A 13,387-nucleotide genomic window follows, 5' to 3' on the forward strand; every position below is an offset into this window, starting at 1 on the left:
AGACGTAACTCTAGCTCATTCAAGGAGATGTGAGAATGATTAATTCATTCCGTGTTGTTTAACATGAGACCAACGTTACCTCTCCATCTCTCTAATTTCGATGGAAAGGATGCTATTCTTTTCAATAGAACTATGAATTGGTTGTCGTGAGTGATACGATCTATGATTACGATCTAAATTAATTTGGCGTAGAAAATAAATAAAAAAAAGGTTGAGGTTGGGATTAAACTCGCGACCTTCTACTTGGAAAGCGAAAACGGTAACCACTATCCCACCAATTTAGTTTTGTTGTTAGCCTGAAGCAGTGTTGTGGAATAATGAATGAATACGCAGTTTGTAAAACATTTACAAAGCATGAAATTAAAACATGGACGCATAGTGGTATAAGAGCTATTTTGCTGACTGTATTCACCTTTATACAGCAATATTGTAAAGCAATGCAATGGAATCTAATAATGGAGCTAGAAAACATTTATAAGACGTCTAATAAAGCATTTTATTAAATCAATTGAAAACAGTCGAATTAAAGCGACAATGCATGTGCAAATTACACTTATTCCGTTTGTTATTAGATCGAACTTCTGGCGTTGAATTGGGAAGACATTTAACACTTTTACAGCTTTTAATAAGTAAATTAATCATATCAGAGCAAACAGTGGAATAAATGTGCATCTATCGATCTCAATGAGCTTTTTTCAGCACATAATTCGACATCCTGTTTTATTCAGTATTGTACACTGTTATACAGCATTCATTCAAAATATATGCTTATTTGTGACTTTGAATTGTTTGTTGGGTGTTCCGCCCACCTGTAGTCATGACCAAGGTTTTATGAATGTTGTTTTATAGTAGCCTTGTAGTACTTCATAAAACGTAAAATCACAGACAAACAGAGGGTTACGTCTTGAATAATTTTTTCTTGAAAATATTGTACCTCAATAAACAGGACATCAGTAACGATATCCTAACAGAAAACAAGCTTGCTCCCTAAGTCGTTAACAATATTGCATGCAAGCTAAACAGAATATATAGAAACGTCAAAGTGATCCGATGCCAGTGCTGCGGTGAACAGTTCGCGCAAATGATAATATTCAAATCAATCGTTAAATGTGTGAACGATGATCCAGAATGAAATGTTATGTCTGTTTGTCTGTGATAAATTGTTATTTGGGTAGCAAAAATACAATTTGTTAAATATACTTAAATGTAAAGAAAAAGAAAAAAAACATTTTAAATCTTTTCTCTCTGCATCATTATTATGGTTTTCAAGATGGCCGCGAGAAGCCAAGTATTTTAGACCTATTGATTTTCATTAAAATGAATTAACTTTTTAAAGCTTATTTAAGAAGGTTTTACCACGGACGAAGTTTTACCTCAATTTAAAGAAAATCGTTAAATTTAGTTCGTCTCTTTGAAATTTGTTTTCTTGCGGAACGACGGAGTTCGATTCCAAATGAAGGTTTAACTGGTTAAGGATGATCCGCTCTAGTAATTTGCGTAGGCTATATACTTAACAGACTGATCGGACGATATTTTGTTGAGGAGGTGACATCTTTGTTAGGTTTTGGGATGGCCACAAAAATTGCATATTCCCACACGTTAGGGACGTACATTAACTTGATTTTTCGACATTTACCCTTGTTTAGACTAGTGATGTACCAGCCTTCGGCTGAAAATCACTTATGGCGGTAAGCTCCAACTCGGATTAACTTTTAATACCGTCCCTGTTTGGATGATGTGCAAAACATTTGCTTAAAGTTGCGTTGATTAGCACTCATGTCGACATCAAAGCAGCCAGACATTCTTGATCGGGATTTAATCCGAGGATAATACCGGTTGGAGCTTACCACCATTATGGTAGTAAGCTCTAACTCGGATTAACTTTTAATCCCGTCCCTGTTTGGAAGATCTGCAAAGTGTTTACTTAGAATCGTGTTGATTAACTCTGATGTCGACATCAAAGCAGCCGGACAGTCTTGATCAGGATTTATTCCGAGGGTAATGCCAGTTGGAGCTTACCATGGTGCACCATTAAATAAATTAAAAAAAAACATGTTTGGACTCACTTGAATTTTGCTCATGCTTTTGCTAAACGATCATGGAAAGGACAATATAAAATTTAATTTTCTTTATTTAAGCACATGGCTTACGTTATGAGTTACACAAATTCAAACCGCCAAACAACCGCGAAGCGCCGCCTCGCAACGCGTCTACGAGAAACGTAACGCCTCAACAAACGCCATGCAGAAAAAGGAACGTCAAAAAAAACTTGTTTTGATCCGTTTCTCCTTCTCCGTCCATCCTCCTGCGGCTTTCGGCATCCACAAACCAAAACGGTTGTTGGGAAACGAACCGACCACAAACAGAAGAAAAACGCGTTCGTGGCCGGTCGCAAGTTCGAGAAAAGGTTTACATTTTACTGTATAAAAAGTGCATTTTTGTGTATGATTTGTGCTGAAAAGTTGTTAATTGCGTAGTTGGTAACCTTCGGAACAAGGAAGTGATAAAGTTTCGCGGAAACCGATGTAGTACAGGGCGGAAAACAGCATGCAAAGTGTTGGAATTTTTGTGATTCCAAGAATCAAAGCCGCTCGTCGTCGTAGGTCTTCTTTTTGCTTTTGGTGGTGTTCTTGTTGCACAGGGGCGCTCTCGTTTCAAGGCAATATTGAAATGCGTGATTCCTTATTCTGATATTTATGGTTGAGATTTTGCTTACAAACGTTCAAGAACCATGTCAACCGATTCCGAAAGCCACTCGCTAACGGACAAGGCTAGCCGTAATTCGGCTACCTATTCGATATGCTCGCTGGATGAGGTCCCCGTCCGAAAGAGTGCAGGTACGTATCTAGCTTAATTTAAGATTGATTAGAAGTTATGATTGACTTTACTTTCTTGATGATTCTAAATTGATTGATGAGCGTTTCACTAGAATAATTGTATACCTTATTACGTTGTTTTTCCTTTTCCTTTTCTTGATGATTGTAGTTCAAATTATTCGGGAGCGCAGCTCAACGGATTTGCTCCAACCGGGGTCGCCTCGCAGGAAAGGAACTATGCAAATCACAAAGTTAGTGCTGAAGGATCCACCGACCAGTCCTAAGCGAACCAAGGTGACCCCGATGGTGATCAAATCGATCAAGACTTTTACCAGTTCGGCGCTTATAGCTGAGAATGGGCAAATTTTGAACGATCACAGCAACAAACAGAAGGATCAGTTGGGTCCCAGTGGAGAAGAAGAGTACAGGATTACTCCACTGCCGCAGGTAAACGCCGGTCGGCTTCTGGAAGAGTTCGAAGCGAAGAAAAACGAACGAAATCTAGCGAGTAACGAATTTCAGAACTACCTGCTGGAGAGCTTCAACAAGGAGAATAGACCGAAGGTAATGTGGTGGGGAATAGAATTTACTGTTTTGGATGAAAGTTGATTGAGTTTGGGTATTTTTAGACTGGGATTGAAATTTCCAAGGCAACAACCGTTACAACAAGTGCAGGCAGTGCTAATTCGATACAACAGAGTGGAAGTGACAAGGGCAAATCGGACAGTTCAGTCACAACCAACAGCAGTAGCAGTCAACAGACTGCAAGTTCCTCTACGAGCGCGTCAAAAAGCGAACAGAAATCTGAGGATCGAAAAGAAGCCGCGATGCCGGAAAAGACCGAAGAATTAGGTTGTACGAAACCGGCTTCAGTTAGACGATCACCCCGACCGAAAACTGTAGACAGTAAGAAGTCCATTCCGGAACCCAAGAAGGAGAAGTCGTATGATCCGCAAAAAGCCAGGGAGTTTATCAAGGAGCAACAGGCAAAACGGAAGCAAGAAAAGAAGGCTACCACTCCTCAAATGTCGGATAAAGATCTGATCAAGAAGCGCCTGGAAGATCTCAAAAAGAACACTCAGGTTTTGGTTTCCAAAAATGTTCAAAAAACCAGAAAGCGATCCTTTTCAGCGTCGGGAGCTTCCAGCCAAAAGTCCGGAAATGCACCACTGAAAGCCGTAGAAAGCAACAAGCTGCCTCCGACAAAGACACTGAAGAAGAGTTCTTCCATTTCTTCGCTCAAGACGGTAGCGGTTGTATCGACAAAATCGGATTCTGCCAAGTCTTCAGCTGGCAGCAGAGAATCTCGACGAAGGTCTTCCCTTTTGAAAGCTAATTTGTCTGAGCACATGGGAATCATGCGAAAGCCTGATGCAGTTGCTCTGGAAGAGGTTATGATGAGTCCGTTGAGAATACGGACGCCTCCCCGCCCTGTACATCATCCAGAAGTCATCACTCCAGTTAGACCAGTCGAACCCAACGAGTCGATCAGAAATGTTCAAGAGAAGAGCGTTTCTGCCATTGAACAGGAACTGAAACTGGATGTTCCAGAGGTGAAGCTCGTCCCTGATTCGACGGTTAAACATCACGAACCTCCATCTGTTGAGAAGAAGGAATTTAAACCGGTTCCACCGTGGCTTAAGCATACCCTTCTTCAACCAGATCCTTATCCCTTCATAATGGCCGTTCGTAAAAAACTGGAAGCCATTCGTAATTTGAACCAAAACCAAACCGCGCATCCCGATGAATCAGTAATTCCCAGAAAGCATGAAGAAACCGTGAAACGGTCCGAAACGGCCAACAGCCAAAAGTGCCTTGAATATTTGGAAACGCTCAAATCTGTGCCTTACGTCCACAAACCGTCCGAAAGTGACCAAAACATTTCCTCCGTTTCACTTCAACACTCCGATTCTAATACTACCTCGGAGATCAGCTCAATCAAGTCGGACTTTATTCTGCCACTGCCACCTCTGAGTAGCACCAAATTCGACAGTACACAACCCGCGACACGGGAAACTCATCACCCAAAAGTTGGACCCATTAGTCCCCTCTCGATGGATCGAATCTCCAACCTAAAAATCACTGCCAACAGCTCAACCCTAGAGCGGAGCATCAACTTCCACCGCGGAGACCACATGCCCGGGTCTGATCTCATCCCGGATCGTATCTCCTTCAACAATCGGAACGTTCATGACCTCCGCCAAAGTCAACTCAGTCTCAACACGTCCGAAAAGCAACGGGACTTCCTGCAGAAACCTCTCGAGAAATCCACCAAGGAACTTGAGTACCAAAAAATGCTGGAAGCATTCAACCGAAGCCTCACCCAGGTCATTGAAGTCAACCAGCAGCTTTACTCTGCTCTGAACAAACCTCCGGAATCCCTCCCACCGGAGCGGATAAAAATTCGAGACGGAATGACTCAAACAACTCCGGTCCCTTCGGTCGCCAACGCATCCGCCAATTCCAACTACAGCGAAGACTTTGAACGCTCCGACGATTTGAAACCGTCCAACCCTCCTCCGGATTCCACTGAATCAACCCCGGAGAAGAAATCGTCATCGGAACTTACGACATCCACTTCGACTCCGTCTTCTTCCTCAACAACGGCTCCGCAAAGCACCACCAGTCCGGATGATAGCCCGTCAGGCAAGACCCAGTCCAGCGAGCAATCGCAGCTGCTCGACTCAAGATCACTGAGCCTATCGGACAGCCACAACACGAATCCGCCGATGCCGGAAGAATATCTTCCATCGTTTGAAGAGAGTCTCCGGCAACGGCAGCAGCCATCACCACCGAAAGCAACGGAGATCAATCCGGGAAACAGTTCCACCAGCATCGAAACCCAGATCAGCGATGAAGCGCCGGATGAAGGCAAAAACGTTCTACGAGAGACGATCGAAACCGAGTCGAAGAGTTTGGAATCGATTAGCATGAAACTATCCGAGGCGAGTGAAGTTTTGAACGAACAATCACCGCCGAAGGAAGCGGAGGTTGAAATTTTGAAAGCCGCTTCGAGTTCAAGCGCTGACGATTCGGAGTTGGAAGCAATCGAGATGGAAAAGGGAACCGCCATGAACGATACCACCATGGGAAGCGACATCATGGCGGTGTTTAATCGGACGGATATGGAAGTTTCCATCATGTCCACGACGATTTCCGAGGCCAATCTGAGCTATTCTTCGATTGGATTGGTGAGTAGCCGTTAATCTGCGTCTCCGGGGTAAACTTATGCTAACCGTTCCCTTTTCTATTTCCAGTATGACCAATTGATTCAAACGGAGAAATGCAAGGGCGAACAGCTGGCTGCTCACGCACGGCTCAAAGAGAAGGCACTGCTGAATCGCACCAAAGGTCAACTGGCCTGGTTGGAACTGCAGAAGCAGCGCTACCGGGAGCGTGGCATGATGGAACAAATCAGCGTTATCAAGAAGAAACAACGGGCTATTCTGATGCGACTGGAAAAGGAGCGAGCTGATTTGAATCGGTAGGCAAATTACTCTAAGTAAAATCGCAAACTGACCTACCATTCTTCCATGTTAACAGATTAAAGAAGTCCAGTTCGGAGATGTCCTCCCGCACCAGTGCCGTTCGCTCACCGATGACACCGAAGTCGCTGGAAAAGTTGAATTCGTTCTCGTCGCACAGTTCCAATTCGATTTCACTGCGCCGGAATAGTGGCGGAAGCGGGAAAGGCGACGGCGCTGGTATCAATGCTTCGTTAGTTGTATTGGGAGACTTGTCCACTAGCACCGGTGCTGGAGGCGACAACAGATTGCATCAGCGCCGAAGAACGGTCACGACGACAACGACGACGACCATTTCCAACTCACAATTGCAGCTGACGGCGGCCATTCGCGGGATGGAGCTGGAACCTAGCGAGAGCTTGGAGGAGTAAGTACTCTCAGGATTTTATCAAATTGGGGTTTAGGTGTGGGCTTTCCCCTGATCACAACTTACCTTTTTTTCTCTCTTACAAATCGTGTCGTTTTAAGAATTTCTTTTGAACTAGAATTCCTTTAGAATGTCTCCTAATATTCCTAAAACTCTAAATAAAATATCTTTCCTCCAAAATTCCTTTAGCGCTCTCGTCAGTGTTTGTTTCTTTAAGATTTCTACATTGTAGCCATTTATCCTCAGAATTGGATATATTTCACAGACAAACAGACATAACACACACAAGTTGTTCATCGAACAAGCATTTAACGGTTAATTTAAAAGTATCTCAGTTGGTAGTACTGCCACTTGTGGCGCGCATAGTCAGTTCCCTTGTGTTTGACGTTTACACCTTCAATTTGGATATTTTCGGAATCGGGAGGCCGTATAGAAATTGGAAATCCATGGCCAACGCCATCTTGAAACCCAAGGTGGCGGCTTCCGGTTGTAGAAAAACTGGGAAATACAATCGAATACCCTTCCTATAGGAGTATTTCCCGAATCGGGATGACGTAAAAATACCGGAAATCGATGCCTGACGTCACCTTGAAATCCGGTCTCTTGAAGGGTATTTGACAGTGTTTCCGAGTTTTTCTATAATCCGGTCTCTTTACGTCACTCCGATTTTGCAAATACCCACATTTTATAATATGTACTTCATTCAAATTCCCTGTTTTCTTGTCTTCAAAAATCGCCATTTCGACTTGACATTGCATAAATTTATTAATCAAATACAAATTCTGCTGCCATCACTGGTGATTCTGAATAATGCGCACCACGCACATACACTACAACAGCACCGGATCTGTTCTTGAAGTAGAGGTTCTGCCCCTCATCAATCAGGGAGTTCATCCACGCTGGCTTGTCCCGTCTACAGGTAATGGATACACAAATTTGAGCAACGGTATTATGTGATATGAGGGGCTCGGTGGCCTTAGAGCAACCGTTTTTGCTTACTGAGCAGAACATCATGAGTCTAATCTCAGGCCCATGCACATTCAAGATTCGTCAATCGTTTTATTTGTTAATATGATCGGAGGCGAACCAGCCTAAGGCTGGAAGCCTCCTAAATAAAGCTAAATTAATTAATTAATTGTTAATATGACTACATGGTAATAACAGCAACTCGGTGACTAAAAAGGTGCTCGTCTGCCTAGTGGCAAACGTTTTTGCTTACTGAGCAGAAGACCGTGGGTTTAGTCCCAAGCTCCTTCGCGTTATATGATCGTTAGGACATCAATTCAGCTTATCGTTTACCAAAACGAACCCTGCTGCAAACCCAACCCTCTTATCCAACATCCCAGTGATTCCTCGTGGAAGTGCAGAGGTGTTCTCGGCTTCCATCGAAGCGAGTGTCATGTCAACACAATCCTTCCCATTCCTTTCTTGACCTGTGTTCGGGTGCGGCCGGCGCTGGTATTGCCTAATTTAAGATCATCAGTTTTTACACATTGAGGATGATTGCTAGTCCCAGGCATCGTCTATTGGTTCTCTGTGTAATTACAGCTGATCTGGCAATAACAGAGTAGCAACCGTGGGCGGTCAATCAAGCTCAAGCTCAAGCTCAAGCTGGCTTGTCCCGTCTACAGGAATGCTTGACTTCTAAAAAGTTAAAAAAAAATGTTATGACAGATTACTTTTTAACAAATTTCCGTTGTTTTTTTTTTAGCATCCTTCAGCGGCGCGAACAGGAGCTACAAAAACGCCGTCAACATGTACAGACCCTTCTCGAGTGGCACCAGAAGCTCGACCGCGAAGAACAGGAAATCCTGGATATCGAGCGGAATTTTCTGCAGTATAATCAGCGAAAAATAACTGAAAGTAGAGCAGCCGACGAGCAAACATTGAGTCGTATCCGAACCATCGAGAAGAGTTTGCAAACGCTGCAGCAGATTCCGGACAAGCCACATGGTTCGAAGTCATCCGATGACGATGGCGAAGAAGTACAAGCCGTTGGAGGAAGTAAACTGAATCGATTGTGGTACAGATTGACTGGGGTGAAGGAGAACCGGTATGAACCAGCACGGAGCTACACATTGACCAAGGCAATTTTGGAAAGTTTATATGAAGAAGCGAAACAGCAGGTGTTGGAAGGGTTTAGGGAGAATGAAGGCATGAGAAAGGTACTGTTGGAACAGTCGATGAGTGGATTGAACAGCAGTGCAAGTGTGGGTAAGGATGTCAGTGGGATCAGCGATCAGAGAAATACAAGCTCGGAACAGGTCCACACAACTGTGGAGTCTAGTGAAGGAAACTCGTTTCAAACGACGGTCAATTCAGCTGAGCTAGCACAAGAAAGTGCTAACCCTTCTGCCAAACTGGTGGAAGAGGAAGAAAGTAAGACCGACGAACAGATTGAAGAACGGAGCAGTCTGCTAGATGTGGAGGAAATAATTTCCCGGGTAAGCGACATAACGGAAAATATCAATGGATTTCTTTCATCAACGACCAACATCGATGAACTGCTGCAGCAGGAAGAACAGGAGAAGCAACTGTCGGATTCGGTTGAATTCCATACCATAGAAGACGAACAGGATTCTGGTAGTCAAACAAAGCCCAGTTCCGACACTTACTCGGTTACTTTTGATATACCAACGATTGAAGCAAATCGATTGCCTCTGTCCGCGGAAGACAATCAATTGATGATTGAAGACACTTCACTTCCTCCGATGATGAATGACGACTCCCTGTTGAATGATGAGTCCATTGCCGAATCGATTCCAGAGTCGGCCGAGAAGCCAACGGAAGAAATCCCCGATGACGTTTCCTTGGAGGAAGCGAGTTCCACAGCATCATCAGCAACAACGCCAACAACTGCCGAGGAAACTGAAACGGAATACAATGATGTCCTGATTGGGAAGTCCCCGGCTAAGGATTCGACTGCCTCTGAACTTGAGAAACGACTCATTACATTGAATGAAAATTTGGGGGAATTAAATGAAAGCATAGAACGGGTTTCTGCAATAAGATCTCCAGAAGTTCCCAAGTCGGAGCGGCAAAATTCATCGGAAAGCGAATCTGTCACTCCTCCAGTCATCGAGGAGGAATATTCCACCGACATGGATTTTACAGCCGAAGATCGTAGATCTTCTACGGAAAGTGCAGATGCGAAGCCTTTTCTCGATGACATCCAAGCATTAAAGGTCCCACAAAATCAGCTCACCGAAGACAGTGACGAAAGCCATAAAATCGAGATTAAAATCCGAAACATAAACGCGAATGAAAATTTTCCACATCCATCCACCGTTGGTGTTCCTTCCACTTCCGGTGTTTCCAGTTTCTCCTACCTCACACCACCGGCGCACGGTCCAAGCACTTCCACGCAAACAACCGTAATCCAAAACCGGATGCCGGACATCATCAACGAAGCGGAAGTTCTTCGCCGCCAACAGCTTCAAATCGAACAGGAAATCAAGCAACTGGAACAGCAGGTCGTATTCTTCCGGGAGATCCCCAATAAACCACCCCCGCCATACATTCCGCCTGCCAACGGAAGTCCTCTGGCCCTCATTTTTCCACCCGAGTCCCGGATCAACGATCTAATCGAAACTCGCACCAAGGAACTCTACCTCGATGAACCCGCCGCGGAGATGCTTGGCTCGGATCACGTAACCAACATCTACGAAAAGCTCATCCTGGACATGTGTAAGGAACTGTTCACAGACGTACGCCCTCCCTCGCCGGACGTCTCCTTCCGCACGGTGAGGCACGAAAAGCGACCACTTGCCTTCTACAATCCACCGGATCGTTTGGTCTGCCTGCAAAGCTACATGAAGCAGAAAATCAAACGAATCCTCAACGAAGACAGCCTGCTGCAGCAGCAACAGCATCAGCTAAACCTACATCACTGCCCCATGCCGTTCCTGATGTTTGCCGGAAGCAGTGCCAAACGCAAACGGGACCAGGTCGATGAAATTCTGGCACAGGAAATGTTCGACGAGGAAGCCCGCTGGACGAATTTTGACCGGGAGGAGATCGAGGTGAAGGAACGGATCGTTGAAGAAGTGACCAAGATGTTGGTGGAAGAAGCCGTCCGCGATATGGATCAGGTTTGGAAGGAGAAGAATGCAGGCAAGCAGGAGGAGAGCAACTTGCAGGACGGGAAGGTAGAGGAATTGAACTGAATACATACCTACAATATTGTAAGACGTATAAAACAAAAAGAAAAATCAAATGTGATGTTTGAAAGTGCATTTCAATTTTACACACCTTGAAAGGTTAGTTGTTAAGGATTGTTTTTTAAATAGCATGTTAGGGAGTCATATTTTAGTGTTTGATTGCTTACACCTATGGGCTAACTACTTAAGTATTATACATTTGAACAACGATTGACCGGTTTTATGTTTTGCTCAATTTTATACAAACATACTGATTTGATACGACAAGATCTGATTATGGTTAGTGATTTTTCATTGTTTCCTTAACCCGTACATAACTAATATGCAATAAACAGTCGAGTTAATGAAGTGTCTTAAAGAAAGGTGCATAGGTATACTGCCCATAAAAGCATAATAGTTCCAAATGGAGTTTTATCAGAAATGAGTTATCCATTAGAATCGAGTGTAAACTACCTTTACTTTATGCTGTGCACTAAAAGTCACATGTTTTGTTCAGAAAATATGGTGAAAAATAGCAAAACTTGGTTGTCCCATCGGAACAATAAATTTTCAACAGCGTTTTTCGCGGCTTGCTGTTTTTTCAGATGGGATTGATATGCTTTTATGGGCCAGTATAGTTTTTCTCTGGAAAGAACGTCAAATGATGTCTGAGAGTTTAGTGAACTGCAAAGTTTGAACATCTACCACGGGATATGATTATTTGTGAACTCACAAAACAATCCAATTAGGTGAAATTTCCTTAAAGTTCTATATACTTTCCTGGGCCTTTCTTGAACTTCGTCGAGAGCCCACAACTGCCACCGAATGCCCTAAATATACCTAAGGACCCGTTCAAATATTATGTTACGTAAAAAAGTGGATTTTTTAATACTCCCACCCCTTTGTCAGGCACTTTTCCTATCTCTAATACTCGTTGGTTAACACATTTCCAGACTACCCTCAACCCCTGTTGCGTTACGTAATATTTGAATGAGCCCTAATGTGAATCTCTAAGAAAACCGCGTAAAAGTAGAATTTAATGAAGGCCTAAGGCTTTTTGTCACTGGATTTCCGTCGGTACCGGATTTGACAGCTACTACTGGATTGTACCACATGGCAACACTACTATTGGGTTGAACTAGCATTTTCACCAAATGTACTAGAATATTTTGGTTCTATCTCTTTCACTCTACTCAAAACTGAAATGCATAAAAAATGACAAAATGATACGCACTCTTTGCACACTGTCAAAGAATCATTGTACACAAAATCAACTTTGTTCAAATCAAAACAAAAAAACTAACCCATCTGGTGGATGATGGCACAAGCTTCTAAGAAAATTCTATTACAGTGAACCACATTATTTAAATGGATTTCTTCGCCAGTAAGTCGTCTGTCACTTCGTTTGTGGTAGTGGTGTTGCCATGTGGTACACTGAAAAATTGCAATAGAAGGTTAGTCACCAAAGTTTTCGAGCCGCTCCGTCTGTCACTTCGTTTGTGCTTTGTATGGTTCTGCTCGTAAAACCAACCTAGCAAAATAGATGTGCTAAATAATCAATGTCTCCGAAAAGTTACCGGATGCACAAAAACAACCCCGATTAATACTCTATGCGATCACTGGTCAATTTCCACCTGAATTTCGACGTATATGCAGTGCTGGGAAACAATTAGCTAAACACTATTATCGAGACTCGGTTGTTAAAATCAACTTTATGCCATGTCAATTGAACAGGACAGAAGTTGTTGCACCTTCATTGAACAGGTGGCACTGAATCATTCACCGATTTTAAAAATTAGATTTTTTCTTCATTCGTAGGTAAACGTCAATGGGAAGAAGTCCAGATTGCCACTGATTTACCGGATGCCTTGAGCAGTTCCACACAGATTCGCAAATCGTTTCGGATCGACCTTCTACGATTATGATGAAACTTTGCAAAGTTGTTTGTTATTGCCCAATATGCCATTTTACATATATGGTTCCCTAGTTTTGCACACGACTAACACTTGAAAAGGGCTTATGCAAAAATGATACGCATCTATAGAAAAATATATATCTCGTGAACGATTTGTTTGATCGAGATGGTGTCTTATGCGAAGTTGCGGACAAGTATTGTGCCTTCCAAGAAAAAATATACACAGTAAAAATTATTTTTTGTTTACAAAAAAAAATCAAAATTGTAAAAAAAAACTTAAAATCACTCAAATTGCACATTTTTTTTTTAATTATTTTTTTATATTTATTTTGTAGTTTAGATAAAGTATTACCTACTGACTTTGTGCGTTTGCTGGGCAAATCATAAATAAAAAAAGTTATGAATTATTGAAAAAAAAAATTTTTTTCCAAAATACTACCCATAGTTATCGAATATCTTTGAAATAGTGTTAATATTAAAACACATTAAATTTACAACAAAAAAGCTCATAATGCTTAAATTGCCCAAAGTTGTTATTTTCGAGATACTCGTAGGTTGAAATTCACTTGTCGCATAATTTGAGCAATTTTCACTCTTTTGAGATGTTATTCGTGAGTGTTCAATCT

The 13,387-nt window shown here is 42.7% G+C and overlaps 1 protein-coding gene across 1 annotated transcript; it reads left to right on the top strand.

Annotated features, from left to right (window-relative positions):
* Window positions 1-2,366: 2,366 nt before the first annotated feature.
* Window positions 2,367-11,406, top strand: LOC135703707 (centrosome-associated protein 350-like). Its single transcript, XM_065224989.1, has 6 exons — window positions 2,367-2,837; window positions 2,986-3,380; window positions 3,446-6,007; window positions 6,074-6,300; window positions 6,360-6,707; window positions 8,419-11,406. The coding sequence occupies exons 1-6, from the start codon at window positions 2,732-2,734 to the stop codon at window positions 10,871-10,873; spliced, it is 6,093 nt and encodes a 2,030-aa protein (XP_065081061.1). The 5' UTR covers window positions 2,367-2,731; the 3' UTR covers window positions 10,874-11,406.
* Window positions 11,407-13,387: the final 1,981 nt, after the last annotated feature.

This window comes from Ochlerotatus camptorhynchus, unplaced genomic scaffold (genome assembly GCF_037179485.1).
Source record: "Ochlerotatus camptorhynchus isolate MF236.1 unplaced genomic scaffold, CSIRO-AGI_Acam_v1.1 ptg000220l, whole genome shotgun sequence".
NCBI lineage: Eukaryota > Metazoa > Arthropoda > Insecta > Diptera > Culicidae > Ochlerotatus > Ochlerotatus camptorhynchus.

Excerpts from the sequence above, each read along its gene's own strand:
- LOC135703707 (XM_065224989.1), top strand. The coding sequence starts at position 2,732 with ATGTCAACCGATTCCGAAAGCCACTCGCTAACGGACAAGGCTAGCCGT. Across the intron at positions 6,301-6,359 it reads GAGCGAGCTGATTTGAATCG|ATTAAAGAAGTCCAGTTCGG; the intron begins GTAGGCAAATTA and ends CCATGTTAACAG. Across the intron at positions 6,708-8,418 it reads CCTAGCGAGAGCTTGGAGGA|CATCCTTCAGCGGCGCGAAC; the intron begins GTAAGTACTCTC and ends TTTTTTTTTTAG.